This window comes from Natator depressus, chromosome 12 (assembly GCF_965152275.1).
Source record: "Natator depressus isolate rNatDep1 chromosome 12, rNatDep2.hap1, whole genome shotgun sequence".
Lineage (NCBI taxonomy): Eukaryota > Metazoa > Chordata > Testudines > Cheloniidae > Natator > Natator depressus.
The window spans coordinates 37182737-37199913 of record NC_134245.1 but is presented as its reverse complement, the minus strand read 5'-3'; the positions used below and the strand labels follow the sequence as shown (position 1 = coordinate 37199913).

At 51.6% G+C, this 17177-nt stretch overlaps 1 protein-coding gene across 2 annotated transcripts in view; it reads left to right on the top strand.

Annotated features, from left to right (window-relative positions):
* The first annotated feature begins 2393 nt into the window (after positions 1 to 2393).
* The window catches only part of GSE1 (Gse1 coiled-coil protein), a 349700-nt gene continuing 334916 nt past the window's right edge, over positions 2394 to 17177 (top strand). For both annotated transcript variants that reach the window (XM_074968867.1, XM_074968866.1), the window contains exon 1: positions 2394 to 2628. In XM_074968867.1, the coding sequence (XP_074824968.1) occupies positions 2488 to 2628 (141 nt within the window). In that variant the 5' untranslated portion in view covers positions 2394 to 2487. The remainder of the gene's footprint in view (positions 2629 to 17177) is intronic.

Below are 17177 nucleotides of genomic sequence, written 5' to 3'. Positions count from 1 at the left end.
GCAGCGGAGATGGCGCTGCCGAGTTCGCAGCCAAACTTTGCACGAGACACGCACGGACAAAGTTAGCTCCTAGCTCCCAGCTGCCAGGCGGCTCCAGCCCTTCCAGCGGCGCCTTCCAGGGCTCCGCTCCGCAGCGACCCCCCGTCCCCCGCCCCCCACAGCCCCTGCCATGGGGCGCTGATCGCCCCCAAACTTGGACCAACTTTTGCGCAGCTCGTCGGTCTCTCCGCCGCTGCCGGCGTGTGGGAGCCTGGCCCGTCCGTGAACGCGGCTGGGCAGCAGGATGAGAGCGCAGCCCCGGGGAGCAGGCAGCCGCCAGCCCAGCCGCCGCCGAGGCGCCCCGGGTGCAGCATGAGCGACTACCCAGCGCTGCAGAAGGAGGCGCCGATCTCCCGCAAGCAGCGGCTGATGGCCGCGGTCGCCTCCGGCAGCTCCGGCGCCGAGCCCCCCTCGGCGCTTTGCTGCTTCATCTGCGGCGGGGGGATCGGGCGCGGCAAGGAGCTGAAGCTGCAGGTGAAGCAGCCCCGGGAGAACCAGCCTTTCTTCCCCTTCCTGCAGCACCAGGAGCCGGCGCCGGGGGCCCAGGGGGTGACCCCGGAGGGCTGCGCCCTGGTGTGCGCCGTCTGCCGCTGCTTCCTGGGCGAGCAGTGGGACGCGTTCGAGCGCAGCCGGACCCCGCTGGAGAAGCGCATGTACTGGCTCAAGCGCCCCTACCAGTGCGAGGCGGCGGCGGGCGCCGGGCTCCGCAGGGGGCCCCAGGAGTGGAACCTCTCCTACGCCCTGGACCAGCAGCGGAGGCTCAGCCTGGGGGGCAGCGGCAGCAGCCAGCCCCCCGAGGAGGAAGAGGAGGAGGACCCCGGGGCAAGCGGCGGAGACTCCGACTTGTCCTCCCTCTCGGACACCGAGCAGCTCTCCGAGCCCGAGCTGCAGCTCCACGCCCCCGGCCGGGACAAGAGCGCCAGGAGCCCCGGCTGCTGCCCGGCCCCGGAGCCGCGGAGCCAAGCCGCGGGGCTGCAGCCGCTGCGCCCGCCCGGCGCGCCCATGGGCAGCCGCCCCCGCGAGTGGCACGGCCAGCCGCCCCCAGCCCCGCAGGAGGCACCTGCGCCGCAGGGCAACGGGCTGGCCGGGGGCAGGCGGCGGCGGCGGCGGCGCCACTGGCCGGCCGATGCCCCGAGCAGCGTCCGGAGCAGCTGGAGCGGGGGCCAGGGCGCAGCAGCCCCGCCCGATGCCTTCAGGGCGGCGGCCTCCGGCCGGGCGCCGGAGCCTGCCCCGGGGGACGGCGACTTGATGGGCCAGCGGGTCCCGGCCTATGGCTCGTCTGAGGAGAGCGAGATCAACATCACCAGCGACGAGGAGAGGCAGGGGGCCCGCCGAGCCCCCAGCCGGCCGGAGAACCCCCGCGCCCTGGCAGTGCCCAGGCCGCCCTGGGCAGCAGCGCCCTCGCCAGGCACCGTCTGCTACATCTGCGGCAGCCCCTTGTCCCCGGCGGGCCAGCACCAGATCCACGTGCAGAAACAGGAAAAGACCTCCAAGGCCCCCTTCTTCCCTTTCCTGTGGCTGCACAGCCCGCCCCTGGGGGCCCTGCCCATCAGCCCTGCGGGCAGCACCCTGGTCTGCTCCTGCTGCTTCGCCTCCCTCATGCAGCAGTGGCAGAGTTTCGAGGTGGCCAGCGTGCCGGTCCTGCAGAGGCTCTACGTGGTGCCGCTGGATGCCAGTGCAGTGGGCATGCCCCCCAAAGGGAGGAGGGCCCAGAGGGAGGAGGGCGCCCCTGCCCCGCTGCAGGAAGCCTGCTACCTCTGTGGGGAGGATTGTAGCAAGGAGGCCAGGCCGGTCTCTGCTAAGATCACCAATGGCAATGCGAAAAACACCATGCACTTCCCCTTCCTCAGCCACCTGCCTTGCCCTCCCAGCTCCAAGGGGCTGAACAAGCACGGGGAGGTGCAGAGCTGCAGGAAGTGCTATGGGGTGTTACAGGACCTGTGGGCCATGTACCGGGCATGCCGCAACGAGGAGCTCATCACCTCGGTGCAGAGCTTCCTGGGGAGGTATCACCAGGTCTTCGCCACCGGGGATCCCAGCGGCACGGCCACGCACCCCTCGGCCACGTCAGGCCTGGCCTCCGTGTGTTACATCTGCGGGGCTGAGCTGGGAGCCGGCAAAGAGTTCCAGCTCAACGTCAACCCGCCAGGGCGCTTTGGGGAGAAGGAGCCTTTCTTCCCCTTCCTCACCGTCTACCCCCCGGCCCCCAGGGCCAGGCCTGCAGACTCCACTGGGCTGGTGGCTACCTGTGTGCTCTGCTACCATGATCTCCTAGGCCAGTGGCTGCAGCATGAAAGCAGGAATTCCCACCATCCCAGCAGCGCCTGGTCCAGGCAGTACAAAGTGGAGACCTTCGTGTGCTTCTTCTGTCGGCAGGAGAAGAAGCGATGCCTTGGATTAAAAGCAGTGCAGGTTGCCCGGCTCCCTGTGTTTCTGTACACCCTCCGCATGGCCAACAGCTTACTGGTGGATGATGGGAAACAACTGACCATTGGCGCATGTGCAGAATGTGGGGCGGTGGTGATTGCTGGCAAAAGCCTGACACCTCCAGACTTTCTGGCTGTGACACCCCCAGCCAGTCTCGCAAAGGTAAGGTACAATGTTCACTCCTTTCTCCATTGATTTCCCTTGGGGAGGAAGGGAAGCTGCTTTGGTTTCAGTGAAATTAGTTTTACAGTGGGGTCCTTGACCAAGGTTCTTCTGTTGTGTCTGATTCAGAAGGTAAACACTAAGCAGGGTGCTTTTTAGCAAACCGATTTGGGGTCACTGGCCTCCTAGCTAAAAAATGGAAGAGCTGTGGCCAGCCAAGAGCTGGCCTGTTAAGAAAGCAAGGGCCCAGTCTGTGGTGATGGGGTTGGCTTGGATTTGAGCCTGCCAAAGTGGGGAAATCCTGGTTTTGTACCCTTCTCAAAGGTGAATGTCACAGCTGCCACTCTCTGGCCGGTCAGAGAGACGTCTGTCTCCCTTTGCTCCAGCCAGCAGAGCTTTAAAGGAACAGGCCTGCTCGCAGCAGACAAGCCCCATGGGAAATTCCGCCAGCTAGCAAAGAGAGGAGCCTCAGACTCAGAGGAAAGTTATTCAGCTATCTTTGTTTTCCTAAGAATCCCAATCAAAACAGTGTCTCTTAAGAGGAACTCAAGTCCTTCCGACAGATGGGAAACTGATGTCCAGACTCTCTTTTTGAGGTGTGGGGAGGAGGGGAGGACAGGGCGACATTCCCAACCTGGTTTGCTTTCCCCCTCTGAGAATGAGCCTTTATTCTTTGCCTGTCAGCTGTGCAGGAGCAGGGGAAGCTGGTGGGATTATCCTTTATAAAGTGTGCCTGCCTTCATGCTGCTATGATTAGGGAAACCTATTTTGTTCTCATCAGTGGTTCCATCCCCCTTTTAGCGGGGCAGCAGCTCCTAATAGACTCCCGGTGGGTCCCATCGGATACAAGTGCTGGATTGAAAATAATAGTAATTTAAACCTTGATCATCCAGAGGTTGCTTTTTGAGCGGCCTGCACCCAGAACAGCAACATCTACTAAAATGTAGGCAGTCAGCATCTAGGTGAAAAAGGACAGGTTGCTTTGAAAACTGGCCATTTGCCTGCCTGGAGGTTACTTTTCTGGAATGGGATCCTATTTGAGTGTTTGATAGTACTCATTAGAAAACAAATGCTGTGTGCATGCGCTCATGTTGTAGTTCAAAAGAGTCTCTATTTGGCTTTGGTTGCCTTCTTTGACTCCTCTGTAAAATGGGGATAATTGAGTCCTTATAATTACTTCACAGGTGTGCTGTGAGGCTTAGCTAAATTACAGAAAGTGCTTTGAGATCCTCCGGTGGGAAGGTAGTGTAGGGGTGCCGTGTGGTGTTGCTGAAGGAGAACCCCAGAAAGTTCACTCATACAAGGGAAGGCCCATGCCTACGTTTCCTAAACTGTCCTCCTCACTCTTGATAGGAAGGGGAATTTCATTAATGCCTTTGCTCAACAGTTGTCAAAAGGGAAAGATTTTGGGGTGGCCCAACTAGGGATGCCTGACTTTAAAGGGACCTGGTTTCAGAGGGTGGGTGCTCAGCACTATCTGAAAATCAGGACCCTTTTAAGTGTCTCAGGTTGATGCCCCAAAAATGAAGACATCCAAAAGGACTAGTCAGTTTTGAAAATCTTCAGATTTTGTTCATAGCCAGCATTTGTTCTCAAAGCATTGACATTTTCTTTAGAAATGCACCACGATCTTTCTGACTCGGGACTCCTTTTTTCTTCCCTCCGGTGGCTGGTTGAAGTACAGTTTTCAGATGGGCTCGTTTGCAGTGTGGGCGCTGTGTTCAAAGTGGAGTCTCACTGGCTTCGAAGCAAAGGGATGCTGCTCCTTCAGCTGTCAAGCTGCCAAACTCACAAGTCTTTCCCTTCGGGCTTGCTGGGCGGCAGCTGAACGAGTCAGAGGTTCAGAGCACAGTGCCTGCTTTGAGAATTCCAAGACGGAGATGTGAGTTTGATTGGCACCAGAGACAGGAATCCTCCGAAAGTCACTCTTTTCAGTATTCCCCTGGCTCCCTTCCTACATCAGTGCAAGCCAGAGTGACCTGATCTCAATGTAGGTCATTCATCCATGCAGATTATTTCTTTGTGAGTTACGTGCCGATTGGCAGAGCATGGCTAGAATCCACCCTTGTTAATCACTTTGTGAGTTATGATCATGTATGACACACTGTGTGTGTGATGGTGGGGACCGGGAAACATGAGACTCCCGGATCAAATGGTACTAACTCAATGCAGGTGATAACTCAGGATTTCACTGTTGAAATTGAGATTACGCTGTACATAAAAGGTCCAAATCCATGTCCCCTTGAATCCAATAGCAAACCTCTCATTGATTTTGCTGAAACCCAGAGCTGGCTCCCAAAGCAGGTAACTCAACTGAGAATATTCCTGTCTCCAGAGAGTTCATTCACAAGCTCCCCCCGAATCCCAGGCCTGCGGCTATAAATGTATTAGGAGACGCTCATGTGGCTGCCAGAACGCATCAGAGCATAAAGAGATACAGATAAGTGTAGAGCCTTCCTTTCTATATCCCATTTTTGGTTGATCTGAGAGTTAAAGCCCCTCCGTTAAAGAAGTAGCTGCACGCTCAAAGGCCTGTTCTTACAACTCTTGGTCTCTCAAGTGCCCGGTAGTCACGTGAGCCATCCCGCTGACTTGAACAGAATTACTTATATGTGAGCTTAGGTTGCATGACTGGGCTGTATAGCATGAACCACAGCAACCAAAACCCCTCTTCATCCCTCACTTTGAAGGAGATGTTTCTTCCACAGCTGGGTGCATTTCCCCTTCACATGCTGTCTGCGGATATTTCCCTCCACTGGGCTTTTTTTCTTGTGCTGGATAATATCACGGGTCCAAGGGTACTTTACATTAGTGCCATTGGGACTGGGAACAGGTGCTGCTGGGGTGTTTTACTGACTTATGAACTATTCCAGAGCGCTTCTGTCATCACTCGAATGTCAGCGTTAGACACTCACATCTGTTTCCTGAGTTTCCTGCAGCGTCTGTTATCTGCAACCCAAAAGCTACATATTTCTTAAGCCTTTTAATGGCTCCCTGCCACCAGAGCACTAACCCGACGCTCAGGTGATATGCTGTGCTCATCATCTTATTAATCAAAGAAAACTCTCTGCACCCTGTGAAAGCCAGCAATAGGGCCGCAGGACAAAACATAGAGCCCCTGTGATTTCACCTCCCTCCCTCCCTCTCCTGGAATTCCACCGTTTCAGCTGAACCATGCGACAGGCTTGTTTTGGCAAAGGGGAAAGCATCTGCTCAGAGAACGGCCCTGAAAAAGTGTCCACTTTGGCTCTCTTGTCTGAAGCACTGTCTCAAATCTGAATGGTTTGGAGAATCTTTTGTGCGAGGAAGTGAAAGAAAGATGTGTGTGTTGCGGAGATGGGATTAGCCCAGAAGGCCTGTGCGAGGAGGGTGTTCTAGGTTGAGAGCAGATGCTATTGAATTCCTCTCTCTTGTTACATGGCTCACTAATGAGCAATGTAACTAGCTGTTATGCTGGGCACCGTGGGGCAGCCCCCAACACAGATGCTTTGAATAGATTTGCTTATGCGGGGGATTGCAATTTCAGCCCCATTTGATTGTTAATACTCTTTGCTTTTCCTTCATTGCGGTTTGGGATGGCAACTCTCTACCAGTCCCTGTTGCCTTTTGACTTTCCCTGTGTTTGTAGTAGCCTTCAGTAAGGCTGGGTTTCAGGAAGTGTCAGGTTTATTTAAAACAGGACTCAATACATTTGGCTAATTTAACTAATGGGAGAAATCTTTTCTCCCTCTCAGCTGCCGCTGACACGTTCAAGGGTTCTTGTGGCTAGTAGCTCTGTAAGAGCTCTTTACCCTTCACCACAAAGCCTTTGGTGCCTCTGTTTTTACTAACTTCCCTCCTTTAAAACCAGACAGACCAAAGCACTTGAATATGCAGTAGGGAAAAGCCCCCACAAAAAAGGGGTTGGACAATATGTCCCATAAGGTATTTCCCACGATTCCCTGTAGTTCTGCCTTTTGTGCTCTATTTATTTTTTCCACATCCAGCAAACACAAATCCATTAGCATGCATAGATTTGGGGGACGGGGGGTTCAACACTGAGTGGGGGAGCACAGTTGTTAGGGAGGGGTTTGTTAGACCCAAAACTACTCAAGCTTCAGAGTTAGGGCTTATTCCCAAAGTGAGTTTCCTGCATAAATTCACCCACTAGTTTGCTGAACAAAATCCAGCAAGATACTGAAAGCACCAGCTCCTTCTCCTGTAGCAGCCTGAGACGGAAGGTGTCATGCCTCAGATGTATCCTACAGCCCTAGGTGACAGAAGGAGGGAACCAAGTCTTGTTGGGAAACAGACCTTTTATACTTTCTCACCAGGCTAGGTGGGCTCAGGTGTGTTCTGGGTGGGACTTGTCTTTAGCTCCACCTCTGACATGCCCCTATATATAAAAGAGAGGGCAGGGCAAATTCTCTTCAGAGTTCCTGGGTGTGCTCTATCTTGCAGGAGCAATGGGATCTGCTCTTTGTCTGAGGTGAGCAAGGAGCCTTTGTGTTGTTATCCTCTGGTCAAATCGCTCCTCTGTCCTTGCTGTGTGTGCTGCTGGTGTGGATTAGAGAACAAAAGGTTACTGTAGCTGGCTGTTGTGCTGAGCTGCCTGTCTCCTGCCCTTCCTGGGGCAGCTATTGCCACTTGAGCCGGCAATGATGAATGGCTCCTGAATTGGAGATGGTGGCTGTGGAAGCAGCCTCCACACTGTGCACTTCTGTCAAGAGGGGTGGGGAACTAGCTCGTAATGAATGAGGCCAGGCTAGCAATATAGAAGAAGAATCTCCTCTTGCCTTAAGAATCGTGTGCTGAGAATGACTGGTTCTAATCTTGCAGAATTCCAACAGGAAAAGTTGGCAATGGTACTATGGTTCCTAATGCAACAGGTGCAGAAATTCAGCAGGAGTACACTTGCCATTCATTAAACTCCTCGTAACCACAGTGAATCATGATGCAAAACTGCCATTTTAAAAGACACCGCCAGATATCTCTCTAGCAGATTGTCTGTCTTGTGGTACCTTCTTAGAGGCCTTCAATACCGAAATGACTCTGGCATGTCCTCTGCTGCTGTTTGTTTGACAGCTGCTCTTCAGTCATCAACCTTGGTACAAGTAACGCCTTGTCTCTCTGTGTGCAGCAGCATCACTGACTGTCGAAAGACAACTCCAGGGAGTTGTCTTATGTTTGTGTCCCTGCCTCTGCAGGGGTGGAGAAAGCTGTGTTATTTCTGTGGGATCCACAACTGAGAGCACTGGTTGGGTTTTTGTTTTTTTTCTTTTCTGGTTTATTGCTAAGAGAATTGTGAATTTAAAATGAGCCTCTCCAAGCCCTGGGGTATTTAGCCCCTGCAGTCAGAGAGTTTAGCCAGGCTTACAATGCCACAAACGAGCCTGCTCTCAGTAACCTGAGTGTGGCCTCTTGCTCATTTCCCAACCCTCTATCTGCCCACTGCTTGTCTGTGGCTTGCATTGCAATTTACTGACTACCCTGCTGTGCTATTTGCCTTGGTCCTCTGCTTCCAGACTATTGGGTGGCTCATCTCCCCTCTGCCGAAAGCTTCGCAAATAAATGAATACTGGGGCGGGGGGAGGTTGTGTGTTCATGAGCAAGTTGGGTCCAATTTTGGGCCTAAGCCACTTGACCCCGTCCCTTTAAGTTCAGTCTTCTGGAGCAGGAAGGGCGGCAGGCCAACATTTCAGCAGGGGTGTTGTAACTCTCCTTAGCTGGCTGTGACCTTGTTAATCAAGGGCACTCCCCAAGCATCCCTGCATTCCTTTGCTGATGCTGTTGGGCTGTTTGCAGAATTGCCTGGTCCTTCCTTTGCAAGGCCAACGTCTGGCATTAGTGTAAAGGCTCTGCTGCTGTCTGGCGTGATATACGGCAGCTCACAAGCTTAAGGGTCTGCAGGAAGAAGCATCACGGTACAGTACGGATGGGAGGCCTGAAGGTCAGGGAGGGTAACAGGCCACTGAAAAGGAGCATCTGGAGAGACTGGCGCTGTTCACTTCAGCAGGAAGTGCTCCAGAGCAGCAACAGCTTTGCTATTGTCTAGCTGCCGCCTGGAGGAACGCTTGTTTAGGCAATAGTGTTAAGCGTAGTGCAGCCGTCTCTTGAATGGCAGACCCATATCTGGGCATACAGTCTCTGCATGCAATATACAAAATGTAGAACCGTGCTGTATTACAAGGGCACAAAGGGCCCGATTTGGCTGGATTGTGTGTGTAAATATAGGTGCCTTGGTGCACCAAGCTTGCATACATGTGACTGTCATACGTGCGACATGTTAGATTCAGGCCTGTCCATTTGCATGCGCAGTTACCGCGTGTGCAGGCACAAATGATTTTCAGGCACGCTGTTTAGAAAATTGGGCCCAACTACTCTGAGGATTGTAGATACACAGCAGGGAGCGAGAGGGGTAATTTGAGCCCGAGCCCATCTGGTCTCCGTGAATTGCATCCTATTCTAGAATCTAAATTATCGACGGTATCTGTCTAACAAAGGTTCTAATCCCCACAGGATGTAAGTCTGGAGTGAAAGAAGGATTAAAAACTTGCATTTTAGGGGGTTCCTTCACTTCCCTTTCACTCTCCCCATTACCTCACACTGGGCTGTCTCTGCTCTCAGAGGCTGTGCTTAGAGGAGACCGTACACGTTGAGGCCATGCTGGTTCTGTAAGTATTGAGCAGCACGTTGGGGTTATAAACAAGACCAAAGAAGAGTGACGGGTAGCTCTGTTCCTTTGTACTACAAGGTTATGAACATCTTGTTCCTCACACACCGCATGAGACAATCGTGCATGTGACTTGACTTTTCTAAAAAACTGACTGCATAGAGTTTAGTATTTATATATACTGCATGCATCAAAAGCAAATACTTAAAGGTACAGAAGGAGCCTCTTCTTTTTTTGACTAGAAAGAGCAGATACCTTGTGTGGCAGAAGGTTTGACTCAGGTGTGCTCTCCAAATCCAGTGATGGGTTTTTTTTCTTGTTTGTTTTTTTTAAAACTCTCTGTGCTGATGATCAACTCAGGTACCTTGTCTGTGTGGGTAGATCGGGCTGCCTGCTTTTTAAGGATCTACATTAAGCAGCTCTTAACTGCTCTTAATAGCTTATGGAGGAGCTTGTTGTCTAGCACTCGGTTTGCAGCTTGCTATATTTGCTGTGCAATGTTCTGTGACTCTGGGAATGACGCGCTGACTTGATACACTGCACTATGTCCACATATAGCAAGGCGCATCTCGCTAAAGAGAAACCAACTGGGTTTGGGATTGGATCATCAGCTCTGCTTTCAATCCAGATAACAGTTCCTGTGCCTGACTCTGGCATTCGGTTGGGGAAGCTGCTGGATCAGTGATGGGGAAAGGAAAAGAATTATTTAGTGAGTTTTCGCAAAAAGAAAAGGAGTACTTGTGGCACCTTAGAGACTAACCAATTTATTTGAGCATGAGCTTTCGTGAGCTACAGCTCACTTCATCGGATGCATACTGTGGAAATTGCAGAATACATTATTATATACACAGACACCATGAAACAATACCTCCTCTCACCCCACTCTCCTGTTGGTAATAGCTTATCTGAGTTTTGGTCTTGATCATTTGGCAGGGAAGTCAATTACCCTACATCTCCTAGCCCATCAAAGCAGGTCTGCTCCTTTTACTGGCATGTACCTGCACCTGTCATACACATTATATACTGGAGCTTTGTAAAACTGTCACAGAAACTTAACAGCCTAAACATGGTCTCCTTGCCTTCCCTCTGTCCTCCTGGATGAGAGTGACAAAATGAGCAGCTTACTCGCCCAGGATGGGTGGGCTGAGAGATGATGTGACTATGGCGTGGATTGACTTTCTGAGCCTATTTTTATTTTTTAAAAGAGGCCTCTAAAATGGCACACGTAGGTCTTTAGAGCTAAGTGGTTGAGACAGGGCAGGGGTGTGCTCTTGCACATTCTGCGCTTGCACACTCAGGCCAGGTAGATGCTTATCTACCTGGTTTGTCTCTCCCTGCAGTTTGCTCAGACCCCTCCAGGTTTTTGCACCTGACAACGTTTCAGTGTGGAACAAGTGCATTTAAAATTATTCTTCTCGTCGAAGCAAGGTGTTCTTGTCGCCAAGGGCTGGGGCTGAAAAACATGGGTTCTGCTGCCAGCTGTGTGACCTTGGGCAAGTCGGTTAATATCAGTGCCTCAGTTTCCCATCTGTAAAATGAGGATGACAGTATTTCCTGTCTGTCTTGTTTTAGATTGTAAAGTCTTCAGGGCAGGGACTGTGTTTGTTTGTTTGTTTGTTTTGAAAAGAATACAACAAAAATATTTATTCAAAACAAACTTAATATATTCCGGTCAATGTCTTCTGCAATGTGTACGTACAGCACCTAATATGGTAGGGCCTCAATCTCCGTTACGGCCTAAGTGCTATTATAATACAAAAAGACAAGTCACACGCATGTATATTCACGGTAAATACAGACCCACTGAGAGAGTCTGCAAATGTTCAAAACTCTCACTTGCTGGCAGCATCTGCCAGCAACTTGCATATAGAGTCCCGTTGCATGGCAAGCAAAGTTGTCTTTCTGTCTTTCATAATGTTCAGACGTTTCCCATTAGTTTGCCAAATTTGCATCCTGGTGGCCTCCTCTTCCTTTGGGAAGCTCTCATTTGCAGTGCCTGTTCCAGTGTTTCTTGTCCTCGTTCCCAGAGTATCCACTCAGAAGACCTCCACACGCTAAACTGCATGGAACTCCATTACCCAAGGAGGATGAAAGGCTGAGAGATCTCAGCTAGGATTTGAACCTGTTGGTTCAGTTAATCTGGGTATTTTGAATCTGATTCGTGGCCCATTGCCTTGGTCTGAAAGTATATTCCTGCGTCACTGTAGCATTTTACAAAGAAAACAGAGTTCTGGTTGAGTGGGGGTTCTGAATTTGCAGCTGTGTAAATCAGGAGCCACTCTATTGGAGTCAATGGTGCTGAACTGGTGTAAATGAGATCATAATCAGACCCTCTTTGTACTGGATTATTAGGGTTTGAATCACGGAAAAAGAAGAAAAATCTGTCTCTAGAGAACTGGGCACTTACACAAGTTTTCAAGCATCCCTTTTAAAGTGTGTATTTATAAATGAATCAAGTCCCTACTTGTGTTAATGACTCTGACCCCGAACGTTAAACACCAAGGGACTTCTTTGGGCATGCGCTGTGCTTTGGACACTTAGTGGTTCTTTCATACTAGCAGAATGGAGATGCGTTTGGGGTCACAACGCTGCCGGAAAGGTGTCAGTTCTTTCCCCTACAGTCTTCTAAACAAACCTTTTTCACTGGCACCGTCAAAACTGTTTTCTTAACACTTCTGGTCATATTGGAGTTTGCCGCCTTTCCCTTAATAAAAAACCACATGGCAAGAATCTGATACTTCTGACTACATTGTAGCTGATCTCCTTCAACCAACCAAAAATAACAGTGGCTTTTCTGAAACCAATCCAATGTACTAACTAGCGAGCCCCCGGGCTAAAATTGAGTGTATTCCTGGGAGAGACTATGGCAATCTCTTGCTTGGTGCATGAGTTTGGAAGCATCTCCTATGAGGATAGGAAAACTGGACTGGGCATGGCTGGTTCCATTTAATGGGACATTGTCTTGTCGGGTATTGGAGGTTAGGATCCTAAACTTAGATTGTGTGTTTAAAAAAAAACAAACAAACAAAAAAAAACAACCCAGACTTACTAATTAATGGAAATGTCTTTAGTCAATTAAACATTAGTGATGGCAGCTCTTGGCTCACCTCTGTACTGTTTGCAACCCAAATAGTGCAGCATCTACTAGAAATGGATTGTAAACAATAAATGGGGTTGTCTATATTTGCATTGTTGGAATTGGCTGAAATGGGGAAATGAAATGAGGCATGGTGAAAAGTAAGTTTGGTTTGGTTTTATTTTTAATTTCCAGTTTCAATAATCTCGGGTGATGCTACTGGTGAAACTAAGGGAAGTGTTTTTTATAATGAGCTTGATTCTGCTCTCTGTGATTCTGCAACAGTGTAAATTGAGATGAATTCAGCTGAAGTCAATGGGGTAACATTAGAGTGCAAGTGAGATCAGAATCAGACCCATGGTTTTTAAGCTAATAAGGGCTTACTTGTGAGATTTCCATATATAAGAAGTGACTTTGTTGATAGAGCTTTCCTTTCAAGATCAGGTATTCAGCGGTTCTGGGAGACAAACCCTGCAGCCACAAAAAATGAACTTGTTTGGCATTTAGCTGCAATCTCGAGTCAGACTCGGAGGTGGCAATATAATCGTATTATGACTTCATGTCTCGGGGCACAGCCTCCTGTTGGCTCATGTTGCAAGAGGGCAAACAAAGAAACAACACTAGGAAAATGTGCCTCTTGCTTTTTCCTGCAGATGAGGTCACGGAGCGTTTGTCTGTGGGCATCCAGCGTTTGGTATGTACATATCTGAACTGTAAACTTACACCCTTCTGGACTATCCCATCCCTCCAGCTCTCTGAGCTTAGAAACTCTTTCTGATCAGTTGTTTCAGTGTCACCTGCTGACCAGCCAGCTGGTGTTGGTGTTGTGCAGAGTAAGCAGGGGGCCAGGGACAAATTAGGGCTAAGTGTCCTGACCTCAGACAGGGCACAGGCTAAGTCTTCTGTCCTTAGCTTCTTCTAGCAAACCCTGCCCCTGCACCCACCTCCCCTCCCCCTGCAAAAAAGACCCTTAGCTCTTACACTTGTTTGTTCTCACTGGCTGTCTTGCTGCCGAGGCTAGTTGCTTTAACAGCTGTTAAAATATCAGGGGTCCCCATTGCTTGCAGCCCTGATCCCCTCCAGGCCGGGTGCTGACTCAGTAACTTGCCAGCTGGCTCGATCTCACCCCTCCAGCAGTGGCAGAGCGAGGAGACCCACAACTTGCAATCCCTCATTCTTCTCTGGCAGCTTGGGGTTCCTGCCAAAGATGAGCCTGGCTCTAGCTGTGCCGACTAGGAGAATCTGCATTTGTCACTGCTTCACTGAAAACGACAAAATTGTATGCATCAGTTCTTGCATAGAGCATTGCCTCTTCACGGTGCCTGGCTGTCTTTCCCCCATCTTTCTCTCTCCTGTCCTGCGTCTAAGCTCAAACTTGGTCTCATCGCCACTCTCTTGCACCCATGTAGCTGCACCAGGACAAATTCTTGGTGTGGATGGGCTGTGCCAGTGTGGAAATGACTTCTGCCAGTGTGACTTACAGACTGGGGTACCCTGTCTCTGTAGCACTTCTATGGGTTTTGTTTAGCTAGGCAGGGTGCAAAGAACCCCAGTGCAGACCTTCTCTCTACCTGGGAATGTTCCAGCAGCACGCTTGTACTTTCCTTGATACTCATTAATACGTACAGCCGTTAATAATCTGCCTAGATCCTGTCTGAAGGCAGGTTCAGTGCCCCTGTTTCTGTCCCTGTTTGGGAGCAGAGTGAAAGGCTCGATTTGCCATTGCCCTGTGCTAGGTGCACTCACACCAGTGCAAACCCTACCAAGCTGGAGTGGTAGCATCCTCCACCCATGTACATTGCTGTCCAAGTTGCTGGGCAACAGCTGTGGGTCTGAGTTTGGAGGAAAGTGGAAAGGCTCCAACTATTGGAAAAGTGCAGAAACTTTTGAAGTGGTTTTGTGTGTTCCCTTCATAGCCAGGGAAGTCCCCAAAAGCATCCCCTTGGGGCCATTGCATGTAAGAAGATGCTCCTGTGCTCTCCAGAGAGGAGAAACCCACTTAAAGCCAAGGCACCAAGTTGCTGCCATGTGCACACATCAGGGCAACAGAAGGAGGTAGCTTCCCCCTCCCACACCTTGGGTTCAGTGCCTGCTGGCTGGGCCAGGACGCAGGGGCAGTCGGGCACCGTGGCTTGCTCTCAAAGAGCTGGCCAGCATCTGCGGATGCCGTGGAGCCATGTGGCACTGGATGTACAATTTTCCCCTGGCACCTGTCTTATGCCCAGCTATTTCCCAGCATTCTGGTCCCCTTGCCCAGAATGCAGCGATGAGCGTGGGTGTTTGGGTCTGAAGAAAGCAAGAGCATCTGCCCTCCAGCGGTGCTGGCAGCCTGTCTCTTCCACTGGACGGTGGCGGGGATTTGAAAGCCTGGCACTGTAGTCGAGTGATTCACACCTCCTTCATCTGGGCCACGTCCCCGCTCAGGCAGCGATGACCCTTCCTAATTCCAAACCAGAGCGAAAATGCCGTCATCATCATGGGGACTTGAGCCGGGGTTTATTATGGCACAGAAAGCAGGATCCTTCCCTGGAGCAAGGGTGGTTGTCTCCCACGGGCACTGCATGATTGTGAGGGTTACTGTAGTGTGTGTGAAGGGCTAATGAATGACCCCCTGTATCCCAGAAGGGCTGACTCAGCCCTCCCTTCTCCTGCAACAGATCAACTGTCCCACGCAACTTTCTGTCTGTCCCTGGGCCTTACACTGAAGTCCTCTGGCACCTCTCACAAGAGCATGGATGGTTGCCCTGGTGGCTGGCCAGATTTCACATCCTGGCCCCTGCTGTGCAGTGTGCAGTTCGGCTGCAGCTCTTCCATCCCAGAGGTGGCTGCATTTCAGCTGTGCTGTGTGGGGCAGTCTGGGATCCTTTGGAGGAAAGGGCTGTACTGAAGTGTAACGCCTAAGGCCTGGGGAGGGAAGGGGGCGTACAGATGTAGGGCTGTGCTCTCCCCTACAGTGGTGGTAGCGGGGGACTCCGTACTGGATGACTCTTCAGTGCGGAGTCTAATTCAGGATCGATAAAGGAGAAGGAAACCATCCCATCTGCTGCGGAGAAGGCTGCAGCATGTTCTGTGGGTGCAGGAGGGGACGTGTCTGGTGAAGGAAGCAAATGAAACCCCCAACAGTCTGGGTCAGACAGCAGGGCCCTGCAGCACCCTGCTAGCCAGCTGCCTTCCCATCAGATGGGTCCTGTGTGACTCAGTATTTGGGGTGGGGAGAAGACAGATCCCCCATTCACATCACAGAAGGAAAGGACTGACCTTCCCCCTGTGATGTCATTGTCGAGCCAGGCTGCATGCACACTTCGGGCTCCGGCCTGGGGACAGGGCCTCTTTTCTGAGCCGAGCAGCAGCCCCACAAAAGCTACATTATATCTTTAGTGGCAGGCTCCCAGCGGTGGGCCGGGTTTTCCTTTTCTGTTAACGGCTGGAGACGGGAGATGTTCCAAACGTTGAATCCTCCCAGCCCGAAAAAGCCATGACAGCTCCATAATCTCACCCCATCCCTCAGAGCTGATGGGATGCGCCAGGACTCCTGGGATGCTGAGCCTCACCCATCTGGCACCAGGCAGAATCTGAGTCAGTAGCTGCTTGTGGGGAAGAGAGAGAAGCCAGCTCACTTGTGTGACGAAGTATTGGTTGCAGAGGGGCTTTTATGTTTCTTACCCAGCTGCAGTAGAAAATAAGGATGCAGGGCCAGGGTCTCCTTAATTCTTGGGACCCATCATTTGCCTCAGTGCAAAATGCTCTTGTTGCGATCCAAGTGTAAAAACTCAGCTGCTCATACTGCAGGCACTGGCAAGCTGGACCCCTGGGTTCCACTCTCCACTTACTGTCTGCACCTCTCTTGTGTGTTTCCTACCTCTTGTTCTCTGTTTTTCCCCCTAAGTTGAGCCTGTCTCAAGTGTGTAATGCTGGATTGGATGCTGCCTGGTGTGACAGACGTTTGGGGTGGCTCAGTTAATTTCCCAGGGGGCCATCGCTCAGACAGACACGGGGCTGGCACTAGTTGTCCCGCACGTTGTCACTTTCAGCCAGGAACTCTGGACTTAACAGGCCACAGAATGAATTCCCCTCCCACCCCGAAGATGGGGGGGGGGGTTCTGGGGGGGAAGAGTCCCATCAGCTCAGGGCTGAAGCGGCATGTGGGAAGCTCATGCTACTGCTGCTCAGCCTGTCCCTCTCCTGTGGCCGTCGGGCTGGCACACTGCACCAGCACAAAGTACACCTGCGTGTAAACACACCTGCTGTCAGCGAGGCCTTCAGTCGGGCAGGCCTGGGTACCCTTGGCGTTTAGTTTTCCCTAGAAGCCGTAGCGTAAGGTAGAGCTTTGCTCTGAGAACTAACGTTGATTGAGGATCCGCCTTGAGGGAGCCCCGCGGTACGGAGACTCCTGAGCCTTTGGGCTTTGTGTTCCTTCGGCTCCGGCTTTCCCTCCGCCCCTGTGGCTGCCGCCTGCCGAACAGCTGTGTCACATGCAGGGCTCCTGGGCTCCCCTTGACCTCAGAAATACCCTGTGCGCTGAGTGGAGCTGCTAGATAAACAACTCGGTGCAGCCAGTGTGGCCTCAGCCTGGTTTTGCTAAACCATCAGTGGCAGAGGGGGAGGAAAATTCTCTTCCTCCCTCATTGGGATTAGCCAGGCTGAGTTGCGCCAAGCGGGGGTGGGGGGAGCTAACGGCCTGGGCTGAGACACACTCGACAGACAGTTCAAACTGTGCCTGTTTCAGCCTGGCACGAACGATTCCTTGGTCTGGTTTTTCTTGTTCATGTTGGTGCTGCTGGGTTTAACAGCCCTCTGGCGAGCGAAGTCATCTGTTTATCT